The sequence below is a fragment of the Mustela nivalis genome, assembly GCF_964662115.1.
Source record: "Mustela nivalis genome assembly, chromosome: 11".
NCBI lineage: Eukaryota > Metazoa > Chordata > Mammalia > Carnivora > Mustelidae > Mustela > Mustela nivalis.
In genome coordinates this window covers 12,315,027-12,331,612 of record NC_139030.1, presented here as the reverse complement: position 1 = coordinate 12,331,612, position 16,586 = coordinate 12,315,027, and the positions used below count along the sequence as shown (strand labels likewise).

Here is a 16,586-nt window from a genome sequence, read left to right as displayed (position 1 = left end):
TAAAGGACCTCAATGTGAGGCAGGAATCCATCAGAATCCTAGAGGAGAGCATAGGCAGTAACCTTTTTGACATCGGCCACAGCAACTTCTTTCCAGACATGTCCCTAAAGGCAAAGGAAACAAAAGCGAAAATGAGCTTTTGGGACTTGATCAAAATCAAAACTTTCTGCACAGTATACCTGGGAATAAGTTCAGAGTTTGGTAAAGTGTAAAGTAAAGGAAACAGTCAACAAAACGAAGAGGCCACCCACGGAATGGGGGAAGATATTTGCAAATGATAATACAGACAAAGGGCTGATATCCAGGATCTATAAAGAACTCCTCAAAGTCAACACACATAGAACAGATAATCATGTCAAAAAATGGGCAGAGGACATGAACAAACACTTCTCCAAAGAAGACCTACAAATGGCTAACAGACATATGAAAAAATGTTCATCATCACTAGCCATCAGGGAGATTCAAATCAAAACTACATTGAGATACCACCTTACACCAGTTAGAATGGCCAAAATGAACAGGGCAGTAAACAACAAAGGTTGGAGAGGATGTGAAGAAAGGGGAACCCTCTAACATTTTTCTGCCAGCATAGCACCTTGATTGGTTTATCTGTTTCTTGAGTTTTGCCTGTCTCTTTAATGGTATTGGTTCTTCTCAAGTGCTTAGTGATCCTTGGTTGCGTACTTCCTTTTTTATTTGTGATTCCTAGTTCACTTGCTTGGGATATTGTCTAGGTTGTCTTTGCTATGGCCTGCCTTAGGTGATTGTGGAAGAGGGGAGGAATTTTTGCCAGAATGAACATGTCTATAGTTTGCCTATCTCACTTTGGAGTTCTTTATTAATTTTGAGGATCGCTCTCATTTCAGTTTCTACATTCACCATTCACTGTTCTAGGCTGCACCTACTTTTGTGTTCCATAGCTCAATCCAGACAGGGCAGGATTATAGGGTTGGTAGTAGCTAGTTACCTTAGCTGCTCTCTGCCTGATCATCCTCCCTTTATTTTGTTTATTCGTTGTCTGTGAAATTTTATCTGTTGACTATATTTTCTGCCTCGAAATAGAACTTTCTCTTCTGTGTATACTTTAGGCTGTGGTCTTCTTTAATTTTCTTTCCTTAAATCTGATTTTATCCTCTTTACATCTTTACAAATTCCTCAAAATGTCTGGTCCATTGATTATATACCGTCAAGTGTTATAGGTTGTTATCATGTATTTTCTCCCATGTCTTATGAGATTGGGAGCAGAAGAAGCAATAGGAGCATATATTAAGCCTGCCATTTTGGCTCAAACTTCTAATTGGTGTTCCTTAAAGAATTATTTAAGTAGAAATTATTGAAACTACATTTTAGAGGATTTTTTTCCTGAGGGACACAATTATAAAAATGTTAATTATAATGTCATCAAGTAGTTCTCTCTTCTAAGCATATGAATAGATAAGGGGTAAAAGCATTATTGCTGTATTAGCTTACTTGTAGAATCTTTTAGCCATTAGCAAAACTATTTCAAAGTTGATTAGCATCTGAGAAGAGAATTTAATTCTACTCATTTTTTTAGTAGTGCAGGTTAGCTATTCAAGTTGAATCAGTTATCAGGAAAACTCTCTTTCCTCAAAGCATAGTTCAAATTTTCTTTTCTGGAATTTGTTTCAGACTCTCCAATAGTAGTTTCCTACTGTATATACTGCCATGATGTTTTTGTTGTATTATATTAGTTATATGATTTATCATTATATTAGGAATCTTGTTTTATTATAGGTTACACTCTACCAAACTCTGAACTTCTCCATGTTTTTTTCACTTTTGCAGTCCTAGCACTGTATTTACATAGTAAATGTCAGAATAATTTTGGAAATGGAAAAATGTGTATTAGCTCTTCATTCTACAAGATGAAAAGGCTTTCAATTCCTTATCTCAAAACTCAGTTTCAGTTTAAAGATACGGAAAATCGCAAGATCATTTTTACTTTGGATTAATAAATTTTAATAATGGAACATTTAAGTTTGATGTGAAATAAGTTCTTTGTTTTTATGACATAACAATTACCATATGGGTTTATAAATATTATGCAATTATGTGCTGACTTTGAAAATGTTATATTGTGTTAGAAAAACTTATCCTATTTAAAAAAAAAAATATATATATATATACACACATATATATATCTATATCTTTAACAAGAAAAGCCCAGTATTTTAGATTTGTCATTTTCTTTTTTTGAAGGATCAAAGTAACAATGAAATTATGATTGGAGTGATGTCAGGAGGAATTCTGATTTATAAGAACAGGGTACGAATGAATATCTTTCCATGGTAAGAACTTCCATCAATACTTATGCTTTTACCATTTTATTACCAAGTATAATAATCCATATTAAAGAAGGTGATTGTTGGGGTGCCTGGCTGGCTCAATCAGAGGAGTGTGGCGCTCTTGATCTTGGTCAAAGTCTTGAGTTCAAGCCCCACGTGGGGTATAGAGATTACTTAAATAAAACTTAAAAAATGGAGAAGAAAGAAAGTGGTTGTTAAACTATATTAACGTTGTCATGCAACTTACCCCACCTCAGATGTACTAGAGAATACCAAAATAATTTAATTATTTATTTTAAAGTATGCATAATCCAGTCAGTGCAGTATTCGTAGAGAATACTATTTCATGAATTTTTCTCTTAGAGAATCTCTGAATTTGTACTATAGTATAATAGCTAATACTATCATGTTTACTCTGTGTCTTACACCATGTTGATTGCTTTAAATCAGTATTCCATCTAAGTACTTTCAGTGGGGTGCTAGTTTATTAGTTGGAACATGGGCATTGTTGCTGCATCTATGATCCACAGTCACAGTGTTTTAAATTGGGGCTAGGAAAATATGGTGGCTCCTGGGGTTTAAAACCCATCTCTCTTCAGTTTTACTGCTGTACTATCCTTAGCATGTTGTCCTCATTGTCCAGGATGATTCATCTACTGTTACTTTTGTATCCCAGAATGAGGAAAAAGGAGAAGTAGCATCTGCCACTTTCCTTTAGGGGATAAATTAAAAATCATAAAAATCACATCAGTCATATGTCTTATATGAGTAGCTCTGGTTTTTTAAAATAAATGTAATGATTTTCTTTAGCAGGACAAATACAAAAGAAGTACATTATTATTAATGTGTTTCTCTAAGATACTTCCTTTTAAAAGATTTGGCCCTGATTTTTCACTATCAGATTTTTATCTAATAGATTTTTGTAATTAGTCACTTTCATAATACTTTATTAGAAATATGATAAATGACAGAAGCAATTATTGTAGAAAATAGTCACAGCTTTGTTTAAAAAATAAAGATAGATTTCCTAGGTAGGTCACAAAAACATATGAACCGTAAAATACAAAAAAATGAAATGGCCATCAGACAGTTAAATACTTTTGCTCTTCAAAAGGTACTTTAAAGACAATGAAAAAACAAGATAGTCTCGTAAAATACGTATTTGATAAAGGACCTATTAATAATATATAAAGAGCTTTCATAGCTCAGTAATAAGAAGACAGTCTGATTAAAAAGGATAGGCAAAATATTTGAATACACATTTCCACCAAAGGACATATACAAATGGCAAATGAGCACATGAAAAGATGTTCAGTCATCAGTGAAATGCAGATTAAACCACAGTGAACTACTGCTCACCCACAGAATAGCTCCAGTTAAAAAAAAAAATTGACAGTACCATATGCTGGCATGAAACAGAGCACCTGAAATCTCCTACATTCCTGGTAGGAGTGCAAACTAGAGTACCAGCTTTGACTAGCAGTTTCTTTTATTTTTTTATTTTTTTAAAGATTTTATTTATTTATTTGACAGACAGAGATCACAAGTAGGCAGAGAGGCAGGCAGAGAGAGAGAGAGATAGAGAGAAGCAGGCTTCCTGTGGAGCAGAGAGCCCGATGCGGGGCTCGATCCCAGGACCCTGAGATCATGACCCGAGCCGAAGGCAGCAGCCCAAACCACTGAGCCACCCAGGCGCCCCTAGCAGTTTCTTTTAAAGTTAAACCTAGATTTACCATGTAATCTAGCTTTTCTATACCTGGATGCTTACCCACGTGAAATGGAAACCTAAATGGAAGAAATTTTTACAGTGATGTTCATAGCTACATTATTTATAGCAACACAAAACAAACCTACAAATACTAGTTGGTGAAAGGATAAGCAAACTATGGTGTATTTCCACAGTGGAATACTGTTAAGCAATAAAAAGAAAGAACTGTTAATACATCAAACTATACGGATGACTTTGCTCTCAAAACTATGCTAAGTGTAAGAAGCCAGACACAAAAGACCACATACTCTGTTTCTATATCTATGAAATTCTGGAAAACCCAAATTACAGAGATAGTCGGCCAGTGGTTGCTAGGAACTGAAAATGGGAGGAGACAATTGACTGCAGAGGGACACCAGGGGAACATTTTGAGGTGATCAAATAATATATGATGATTTTGGTGCTTGGTAGTTACGTAACAATACATTTGTCAAAACTCTTTGAATTGTTCATTAAAATTGGTATATTTCATTGTATATTATGTAAATAACACCTCTGTAAAGCCCATAAAAGAAAACTAAGTATCATTTAATGTTTCATCTCACATCTTTTAAATGCTTAACTATGTAATTCAAACCCTGGTGTGTTCAGAGGATATAAAACAATTCAAGGCATAGCCCCTGCCTATTATTGGATATGTAAGAATTAATTATAAAATTAATAACGATAAGGAGCCCCTGGTTGGCTCAGTCCATTAAGCCTCAGCCTTCGGCTTAACTCATGATCCCAGGGTCCTGGGATCGAGCCCTCCATCAGGCTCCCTGCTCACTGGGGAGACTGCTTCTCCCTCTCCCTCTTCCTGCTGCTCTGCCTGATTGTGTGCACTCTCTCTCTCTCTCTCTATCTGGCAAATAATGAAATGAAATCTTTTAAAAAATTAATAATGATAGGAAAAAATGTAATTAAAATCTTCAGAGAAGATAATTATCATCAGTTTTTACAATAGTAAAATGATAAATGCACATCTTTGACTTTAATATATATCTGATTTTGCTAAAGACAATTTAAAAAAATAAGTTACATTATATTTTACATTTTATATAAATGTCAGAATCTGAAAAAAATTCTTTTCAGGTCATGTGGATTTAAATGACAGTGATGATCTGAAATTTTCTTTATTTTTTTGTGTATATATATATATACATGTATGTGTATATATATATATACATGTATGTATATATATATTCCTTTTTTATTGTTACAAGGATTCAATCTCTCTAGGGGGGGTAGCTTTTTAATGGCTCTGTGATATTTGAGATTGTTTTTAAAGGGTGAATGAAAATTTCCTCAGTGAAAAAGAAAGTGTGGAAGAGGTATGTGTGGATTTAGGGAATTAAAGTAGAGGTAACAAGCATTTGCAGAGACCCAATGGTTAGAAAGGGTATGGCAAATTGAGGAAATGATGAGCTGTTTGGCTTCTCCTTTAGTTGTCTTTACTGAAGATAGAAGCAAAGGAATCAATTTAAGATGTTGTGTAGAAGAGAAATTAGATTCAGATTGTGAAGGATCCCACATATTCTGTAAGGATTTGGCATATTACTTTCTTGGTAAATATGCTTAGAACTAGTTTAATGTTGAGAAATGAAACTCACACTTCTATGTATTTATCATACAAGTTAGGTTTTTTTAAAAAAGGATGTCAACGTTTAAGATACTGATTGGAAAGTATATTTTGTTAATTTTAAATTATATTTCCAAGAGTTAAACTGAATAGATGAGATTTAAAGTTGGTAAAGCCACTATATTTGCATCATCATGGAACATAAGGGTTTCTTCTGATCCTGACTATTCGTGGCAAAACATACTACCACACTGCTAGGAATACTTAAAGGGTAATTGAATAATTCCCAGAGACTGAGCAAAGACTGGCTTGAGAGAAGAAAACTCCTAAAGGCCCAGCCTTACAAAGGTCCCCACACTTTCATTAGTTTCACTACCACCTGGCACCTCACTGGGTTCCCAAATTGAATACTGTTGAAAAAGCCACTAGTTTTCTGGAGGGGAAGGTGGGGTGAGCAGGGAATTAACCATTTTGAAATATGCTCAGAGCTTTCTCTTCTCCTTAGCAAAGGTCTGCCCTCAAGGAAATCTGTTTTACCCGTACTTAACCAGCATGGATTTTACCAGAGAATAACCAAAGTGGGTTATTTCCAGCCTACGTTATACCTTTTTTGTCACCCCAAGGAGAGGGTGAGCTGAAAAGCCCTGAAGGTTATAACCAAGTAGCACAGACCACTAAACCACTGAGTCCTAATCATAAGTTGAAGAACAGTTTTTCCCCAACCACCCCTCACCTTATTTCCACATTAGCGTGGCTCCTGTATATAACAGGAGAATTCAACTTAAATAACTACAAGGCTCAGATTATTAAAGAAAGTCTCTAGAAAAACCTGAAGACAACAGGGGAGACAAAAACATGGAAACTAAAGGAAATAGTATCCTCAAACACCTACAGCACAAACTGTTCCTTTGAAGACATCATAATTTAATTGGTTTAGTTTCTAAAGGATTCATGTCCTGGGGCATTGTGGAAAACAGTAGAGCAATGTGTTGGTAATTGGGGGTGTTTTACAGCTGGATATGTTTATTGAAAGAATGGGATGATTGGTACCACTGTCCTCTCAGGACTGCTGTCGTCATGCCTAAAGTTGTGCATTCCTGAAGAGCAGCAGCAGAAGTTTAACACTGGGGTCTGGGGGTGTAGATGGATTTCATGAAAAAATAATGCAGCTAGCAATAACAAGCTAGGGGCACGGTTCCAAATATCTTTCTGAATTAGTGTTTCTGTTTTCTTTGGGTAAATATCCAGTAATGGAATTATTGCATCATATGGTATCTCTATTTTTTAATTCTCTGAGGAACCTACATACTGTTTTCCACAACCTGGCAGCACTAATTTGCATCCCCACCAACAGTGCACAGGTTTCCCTTTTTTCCATATTCTCACCAATATTTAATTCTTGTATTTCTGGTTTTAGGCTTTTGACAGGTATAAAGGGATGTTGTGGTTTTGATTTGCATTTCCCTGAGGATTATTGATGTTGAGTATCTTTCCCTGAGGATATTGATGGCCATTTGTATGTCTTTGGAAAAATGTCTATTCAGGTCCTCTGTCCATTTTTTAATAGATTTCTTTCTTTGTTATTGAGTTGTATGAGTTCTTTATAAATTTTGATCATTAACCCATTATGTAGTACATGGTTTGCAAATACCTTCTCCCATTCTATAAGTTACCTTCTCCCAATTCTGTAAGTTACCTTTGCAGTGAAATTTTGTTTGCAGTGCACAAGGTTTTATGTTTTTTTCTTTTGTTATTTGTGCTTTTGGTGTCAGGTCCAAAAAAAATCACTGCCTAGACCAATGTTGAACTTCTTCCCTATTTTCTTCTAGGAGTTTTATGGAATCAGGTCTTATGCTTAAGTCTTTGATCTATTTCAAGTTAATTTTTTTTAATGGTGTATGATAGGGGTCCAGTTTTATTTTTCTGCATGTGGCTGTCTAGTTTTTCCCAACACCATTTGTTAAAGAGACTATCCTTTCTTCATCAGGTGTTCTTGGCTCCCTATAAATATTAGTTGACCATGTATGTTGGAGATTAATTCTAGGTTCACTCTCTCCATTGGTCTGTGTGTTTATTATGGTAGTACTATACTGTTCTAATTACTGTAGCATTATAGTATAGTTTGAAATTAGTGCTATGTGTCTCCAGTTTTGTTCTTCTTTCTTATTATTGCTTTGTCTGTACATGGTCTTTTGTGATTCCATACAAGTTTTAGGATTGATTTTTCTGTTTCTGTGGAGAATACCATTGGAATTTTGATAGTGATTGTCTTGACTCTATAGATACCTTTGGATAGCATGGACATTTTAACAACTTAAGCTCTCAGTCTATTAACATGGAATGGAACATTTACCATTTGTTTGGTTCTTTGATTTCTTACAACAAAGTCTTGTGGTTTTCTTGAGTTGATCATTACCTTGGTTAAATTCATTTGTAGGTATTTCTTTGTTTTTGATGCTGTTGTGAATGAGATAGTTCTTTCTTTTTTATAGATTTTCATTGGTATTATATAGAAACACAAATGATTCTTATGTTTTGATTTTATATCCGCAACTTCACTGAATTTATTGATTAGATTCAACTGTTAGTTGAGTCTTTGTGATTTTTTTTTTTTAAAGATTTTATTTATTTATTTTACAGAGAGAAATCACAAGTAGATGGAGAGGCAGGCAGAAAGAGAGAGAGAGAGAGGGAAGCAGGCTCCCTGCTGAGCAGAGAGCCCTATGCGGGGCTCGATCCCAGGACCCTGAGATCATGACCTGAGCCGAAGGCAGCAGCTTAACCCACTGAGCCACCCACGTGCCCCTAGTCTCTGTGATTTTTAACACATACATCATTGTATCATTTACGAATAACAATTTTACTTCTTCCTTTCCTATTTAGATGCCTTTTATTTCTTTGTCTTGCCTAATTACTGTAGTGAGGACTTCTGGTACTATGTTGAATAGGATCAGTGTTGAGTTCTTTTCCTGATTTGGCAGGGAGAACATTTGGATTTTCTCTGTTGAGTATAATGTTAGTTATGGGTTTGTTGTATATGTCGTTTAGTATGTTGACCATACAGCCTGTTGAGGTTTTTTAACATGAAAAGGTATACTTTGTCAACTACTTTTTCTTCATCTATTGAGAAGACCATATGATTTTTATCTTTCATTTTGTTAAGGTAACATGTCACATTTATTGATTTGCCTGTATTGAATTATCCTTGCATCCCAGGGACTAATTTTACTTGGTCATGGTGTATAATTTTTTTAATGAGTTCTGGAATTTGGTTTGGCAGAATTTTGTTGAGAATTTTTGCATCTGTGTTCAACCAGGGGTATTGGTATGTTTGTTGTAGTGTGTCCTTATCTGGCTTAGGTATCAGGTTGTTGCTGGCCTTGTAGAATGAGTTTGGGAATCTACCTTTTAATTTGTTTGGAAGAGTTTGTGAAGGCTTCGCATTAATTCTTCTTTAAATACTTGGTACAATTTCCTAGTGAAGAAATCTGGCCCTGGAGTTTTCTGTGTTGGGAGGTTTTTGATTACTAATTCAATCTTCTTTCTTTTTTTTTTTTTTTGAAAGATTTTATTTATTTATTTGACAGACAGATCACAAGTAGGCAGAGAGGCAGGCAGAGAGAGAGGGGGGAAGCAGGCTCCCTGCTGAGCAGAGAGCCCGACTTGGGGCTCGATCCCAGGACCCTGGGATCATGACCTGAGCCGAAGGCAGAGGCTTTAACCCACTGAGCCACCCAGGTGCCCCTCAAACTTCTTTCTTAATATTGGTCTATTCAGACTTGACTTCTTGACTCAGTCTTGGTAGGTTAAATGATTCTAGGAAATTATCCATTTCTTCTAGGTTATCTAATTTATTCACAGTAGTCTCATTATTCTATTATTTCTGTAGTATCAATTGTAATTTTTCCTCTTGGATTTCTGATTTTATTTATTTGAGTCTTTTTTTTTTCTTAGTCTTGTTAAAGGTTTGTCAATATTGTATATCTTATTTAAAAAAAAAAACAAAGAAACAACTCTTAGTTTTGATCTTTCTATTGTTTTTTCCGATCTCCATTTCATTTATTTCTACTCTGATCTTTTTTATTATTTTCTTTCTTCTGCTAACTTTGAGCTTAACTTGTTCTTCTTTTTCTAGTTCCTTGAGGTGCAGAGTTAGGTTCTTCATTAGTGATCTAATTTTTTAATAGAGGAAACCCTAGAATAACATGGATTTGAACTGCATAGTTTACTTGTATGTGGATTTTTTTGATAAATATAGATAAATACAGTGCTGTAAACAGTATTTTCTCTTGGGGTTCTCTTAACATTTTTTTTCTCTAGCTTACTTTATTATTAAAAATAGTATGTCTTCCATAGAACATACAAACAAAATATTTGTTGATTAATTATATATTATTGGTAAGGCTTTTGGTAGATAGTAGGCTACTAGTAATTAACATGGATGGTGCCTCTAACCTCCACATTGTTCAAGGGTTAACGGTATATGCATCTATTACGGTAAAGGTCCCTCTCAGAACTGCTTTACAGCATTCATTCCATATATTTTGTTATTTTATGTTTTGTTTGTTTCAAGATATTCTTGGGGGTTACCTTTTTCATTTCTCCTTTGGCCCATTTGTAGTTCAGGAGTGTGTTGTTTAGTTCCTACTTGTATGTAGTTTTTCCACCTTTCCTCATATTGTTGATTGCGGTTTTCATAACATTGTGGTTGGAAAAAAAGATAGTTGGTTTGATTTCAGTCTTCTTAAATTAGCTAAGACTTGTTTTGTGTCCTACCATATGATCTATCCTTGAGAATGTTTTGTATGTACTTGAGAAGATCATGTGTATTCTGCTGCTGTTAGATTGAATGTTCTAGAGATGTCTTTTAGATCTATTTCATGTAATATATGGTTCAAGTCCATTGTTCCCTTATTGAATTTCTGTCTGGATGATCTTTCCATTTTTGAAAGTGGGTTATTAATGTCTCTTGCTATTACTGTATGTGTATTATTTCTCCATATCTGTTAGTATTTGTGTAATATGTTCCGGTGCTCTGATGTTGGGTGCATATGTATTTAAAATTATTATATCTTCTTGATGAATTGATCCCTTTATCATTATATAGTGAATTATTGTGAATGACATTCCTTGTTTCTTGTTACTCTTTTAGGCTTGAAGTCTGTTTTGTGATATATATATATATATATATATATTGTCTTGGTTTTCCCTTGCATAGAGTATCTCTCTCTCTCTCTCTCTCTCTCTATATATATATATATGTATATATATATATATTTTTTTTTTGTCTTGGTTTTCCCTTGCATAGAGTATCTTTTTTCTATCCCTTCTTTTTGAGGCGATGTGCATCCTTAAAGCCGAAAAGAATCTCTTGAGGGACTCCTGTAGCTCAATTTTGTATTTTTATCTGTCAAGCCACTCTGCTTTTTCATGGGTGAATTCAATTCTTTCCATTTAAAGTAACCATTGATAGGTAAGAACTTTATATAAAATGTCATTTCATTCACTCCTTTCTAGTTTTCTTTTATTTCCATTGTTTTTTTCCCTCAGTTTCTGCAAACCTTCATTTAAATTAATTACTTTCTTTTTCCCTTTTCTGTCTTTTGTATATCTGTTTCCTCTTTCTTTGGCTTTTGTACATCTACTATAGGTTTTTGTTTTGTGATTACAGTGGAGTTTATCTTAGAAATAAAGTAGTTCATTTTAGGCTGGTAGCATCTTGTCTTCAAACACCCACAAAGCCTCACCCTTTTACTATTCCCTTTTATATTAGTATTGTCAAAATGGAGCTTATGTTGTGCATGTTCTAAGTTTGACTATATTTTTCACCTTTCCAAGTGTATGGTGTACTTTTTGTATATTTTATGTCACTGATTAGCAACTTTTCAGCTTCAAGAACTCCTTTCACCAGCTTTAGAGTTGATGAACTCCCTCATCTTTTGTTTGTCTATGAAAGCCTTTATTTATCCATCATATCTGAAGGATAACTTGGCCAGATAAGGATTCTTGTCTGTCTCTGGCAGTTTTTATCTTTCAACCCTTTTAATACATCCTTCTACTCTGTCCGGGCCTGTAAGATTTCTTCTGAGAAATCCACTGAAAGCATAATGGGGACTCCTTTATAGGTTACATTCTTTTATTCCTGGCTGCCTTTAAGATTCTTTAGTATTAATTTTTGACAGTTTCATTATAATATATCTAGGAGAGGGCCTTTTTGCATGCGATACTAGGGTGGTCTGTTAGTTCCATGGACTTCTGTGTCCACGTCTTTCCCTAGGTTTGGGATGTTCACTGTTATGTCTTTAAATAAACTCTCGGCCCTCTTCTCCCTCTTTTTTCCTTCTGGAACCCTGATTATTGTAGTATTTTTCTTTTTTGCTATAACCCTTGAGCTCATACTTTCAGTGTTTTCTTTGAATTGTTGTTCTATCTTCTGCTGAGAGCTTCTTGAATGATAAGTCATAAATATCCAAACTTGCATTACCATGTGAATATTTACTTAGATGATTGGGCCAGGATCCCAAAGCAAGTTTTGCAAAGTAAGGTTGAATCTCTTGGCCTCTTAGGTATGAAGGTTAAAACAAGATCTGAGTATTACTAAAAGGTTAAAAAAGGGGCGCCTGGGTGGCTCAGTCTTTAAGCATCTGCCTTTGGCTCAGGTCATGATCCCAGGGTCCTGGGATTGAGCCCCACATCAGGCTCCCTGCTCAGTGGGAAGCCTGCTTCTCCCTCTCCCACTCCCCCCACTTGTGTCCTCTTTCTCACTGTGTCTCTCTCTGTCAAATAAAATAAAATCTTAAAAAAAAATAAAAGGTTTAAAAAAATGAGGCAAATTTATTTTCCTGGTATTGATTATACTAATGAAGCTTTGAGAACTCCCTTCTTCTAGGATTATATGACTTGGATAGAAGGAGAAAGGCAACATAGAAAGGAAAAATAAAAAATCATTACACTTAAAAAAATATATTTTTAGGGTTATTCCATAAGATCTTGAATCTTTAACATTTTTTCTTCTCAAATATTTCTTATAGTTTTGTTTGTTTATTTAATTTTTTTAAAAGATTTTGTTTTGGGAGAGGCAGTTTTAGATTCACAGTGAAATTCTGAAGAGTGTACAGAGATTTCCATATATCTCCTATCTCCACACATGCATAGCCTCCCCCTATTAACATCACTTATTATATTGGTGTATTTTTTTTACTAAGGATGAGCTTATATTGACACATCATAATCACCCTAAGTCCGTAGTTTACATTGGGGTTCACTCTTGGTATTGTACATTCTATGGATTTAGATAAATATATAATTATGTATGTATATCCATCATTATAATACATTACAGAATATTTTTTCTGCCTTAAGAATTCTCTGTACCCTGGGTAATTATCTCCCCCACTGACCTCTGTCACCCATTGTTCTCTTTTTCCATAGTTTTGCTTTTTTCAAAATGTTATGTAGTTGAAATCATGCATTTTGTAACCTTTTCAGATTGACTTCTTTTACTTAGTTATATGGAGTTAAGTTCCTTCCCCATCTTTTTGTGACTTGATACATCATTTCTTTGTAGAGCTGAATAATTTTCATACACTTGGAAAGGTGAAATTATCTGGATGTACCACAGTTAATTCATGTATCTACCTACTGAAGGACATCTTGGTTGTTTTCAGATTTTGGCAGTTATTAGTAAAACTGCTGTTCATACTCATGTGCAGTCTTTTAAATGTATGTGTAAGTTCCTGTTTCCTTTGAGTAAATACCAAGGAGTATAATTGCTTCATGGTATGGTACAAGTATGTTTAGTTTTATAAGAAACTGACAAACTGTGTCCCAAAACAGCTATATCATTTTTCATTCCCATCAACATGAATGAGAGCTCTTGTTGCTCCACATCCCTGCCAACATTTAATGTTGTTAGTGTTCTAGATTTTGGCCATTCTTTAGGTGCATGGTGGTATCTTACTGTTAAATTTGCATTTCCCTATTGACATGATGTGGAGTATCTTTTCCCATGCTTATTTGCTCTCTATATCTTCTGTACTGAGGTGTCTGTTAATGTCTTTGCCTAGTTTTTTATTGGGTTTTTAAATTTTTATTGAATTTTAGGAATTCTTTGTATATTTTGAATACTAGTGCTTTATCAGATGTGTCCTCTACAAATATTTTCTTCTAGTCTTTGTCTTGTCTTTTACTTTGCCAGATACTGTCTTTCACAGAGCAAAAATTACTGATTTTAATGAAATCCAGCTTATTTATTATTTCTTACATGGATCATGTTTTTGGTGTTCTGTCTAAAAAAGCATCATCATACATAGGTCATCTAAGTTTTTTCCTGTGTTATCTTCTAGGAGTTTTATATTTTGATTTTGCATTTAGGTCTCTGATCCATTTTTAGTTATTTTTTATGAAGGATGTAAGGTCTTTGTTTAGATCCATATTTGTGCTCTTGAATGTTGCGTTATTCCAGCACCATTTGTTGAAGATACTGTCTTTGCTCCATTGTATCGCTTTAGCACCTTTTTCAAAGATCACTTTAGGGCACACTGGGTAGCTCAGTCAATGAAGCATCTGCCTTTGGCTCAGATCATAATTCTGGAGTCCTGAGATCAAGCTCCACATCAGGCTCCTTGCTCAACAGGGAGTCTGCTTCTCCCTCCCCCCTGGCCCTTCTCTCTCTGTCTCACTCATTCTCTCAAAAAAATAAATAAAATCTTTAAAAAAAAAAAAAAAGATCACTTGAATGTATTTATGGGGGGGGGTAATTCCTGGGTTCTTTGTTCTGTTTCATTGATCTATTTTGTCTATTCTTGTACCAGTACCAGAAGGTCTTAATTACTGTAACTTTAAAGTAAGTCTTGAGATTAGATGGTGTCAGTCTTCCAACTTTGATGTTCTTTTCCAGTATCATGTTGGCTACTGTGGGCCTTTTTCCTCTCCATATAAGCTTTAAAATTAGCTTGTCAATATCCATGAAATAATGGTGGGATTTTGATTGCGCTTACATTGAATCTGAAAATGGAAAGAATTGACATCTTCACAGTACTCATTCTTTCTATCCATAAACATGGAGGGTCTTCGAATTTATTTAGTTCTTTGATTTCGTTCTTTGGATTTTTATAATTTTCTTCATATAGTTCTAATATGTATTTTTATTTTTTTTAGAAGATTTTATTTATTTATTTGAGAGGGAGTGAGAGAGGGAGAGAGCACAAGCAGCGGGGAGCAGTAGAAGGAGAGGGAGAAGCAGACTTCCCACTGAACAGGTCCCAACTCGGGACTTGATCTCAGGGCCCTGAGATCATACCTTGAGCTGAAGACAGCTGTTTAACCAACTGAGCCACCCAGGCACCCCTAATACATATTTTTTAGAACTATGTTTAAGTATTTCATAAATCTGTAATCATAAATTATAAATTGAGGGTGCTGATGTAAATGTTACTGTGTTTTTAATTTCAGATTCTACTTGTTCATTATTGACATATAGGAAGAAGTTTACTTTTTTATTAATCTTGTATCCTGCACCTTGCTAAAATTGCTTATTAATTCCAGGATTTCTTCATCAGTTCTCTTGGATCTTCTACATAAATGATCATGTCATCTGCGAACAAAGTTTTTTTGTTCTGTTTTGTTTTGTTTTTTTAAAGATTTTATTTATTTATTTGACAGAAAGAGATCACAAGTAGATGGAAAGGCAGGCAGAGAGAGAGAGAGGGAAGCAGGCTCCCTGCTGAGCAGAGAGCCCGATGTGGGACTTGATCCCAGGACCTTGAGATCATGACCTGAGCCAAAGGCAGTTGCTTAACCCACTGAGCCACCCAGGCGCCCTGCGAACAAAGTTTTATGTCTTCCTTCCAGTCAGTGTCTTTCATTCCCTTTTTGTGCCTTAATTGCATTAACATGGGATTCCCATATGATGTTGAAAGGGAATGGTGAACTGAAACATCCTTTCTTTACTTGATCTTACTAGGAAAACTTATAGTTTGCACCATTAGGTATAATGTTAACTGTAGGTGTTTTTTGGAAAGTCTTTTATCAAGTTGAGAAAGTTTCACTGTCTTCCTACTGCAGTGAGAGTTTTCATCATGAATCATTGTTAGATTTCATCAGATGCTTCTTCTGCATATGTATCTATGTGATTTTTCTTTTTAAGTCTTTTAATGTGTCGGTTTATATTGATTTTTAAATGTTGAACCAGCCATGCATTCCTGGAATATGTCCCACTTGGTTTTGGTTTATAATTCTTTTTATACATATTTGTTGAATTTGGTTGCTAATATTTTGAGGATTTTGAATCTTTGAGTATGAGAGAGATTGTTCTCTAGTTTTCCTGTAATGTCTTTGTCTGGTTTGGGTATTAAGGTAATGCTAGCTTCATAGGATGACTTTAGTAGTATTCCTTCCTTCTGTAGAGAATTGGTATAGTTTCTTAATTGCTTGGTCATTCACTAGTGAACACATCTGGGCCTGGTGCTTTCTTTTTTTAATGATTGCTCATTGTTAATTAAATTTCTTTAATATATACAGGTCTATTCAGATCATGTATTTCTTTCTTTGTGAGTTTTGGGAGATCATCTGTTTTGAAGAATTGGCCCATTGCATTGGGATTATCAAACTTCTGGGCATAGACTTACTCATGGAGTTCTTTTATTATGCTTTTAATTGTATTGATGTCCACTTTCATTTTTGATATTAGTAATTTTTAATTTTTCGAAAAAATACCTTTTGGGTTAATTGATAACTCTCTATTGGTCTTCTGTTTTCAATTTCATTGATTCCTGCTCTACTATTTTTCTTTTATTTTTTTCTTTAGATTTAATCTGCTCCCCCTTTAAAAATATTTTATTTATTTATTTATTTATTTATTTATTTGAGCGGGAAAGAAAGAGTGAGTGTGGAAGCAGGGATGAGGGGCAGAGGGAGGAGAGAATCCTCAAGCCAACTCCCCAATAAGTGC

The 16,586-nt window shown here is 34.7% G+C and overlaps 1 protein-coding gene across 4 annotated transcripts in view; it reads left to right on the top strand.

Moving 5' to 3' along the window:
* The window catches only part of PTPN4 (protein tyrosine phosphatase non-receptor type 4), a 220,278-nt gene that overhangs the window by 129,617 nt on the left and 74,075 nt on the right, over positions 1–16,586 (top strand). For all 4 annotated transcript variants that reach the window (XM_082689825.1, XM_082689824.1, XM_082689827.1 and 1 more), the window contains one exon: positions 2,221–2,309. In XM_082689825.1, coding sequence (XP_082545951.1) covers positions 2,221–2,309 — 89 coding nt within the window. The remainder of the gene's footprint in view (positions 1–2,220; positions 2,310–16,586) is intronic.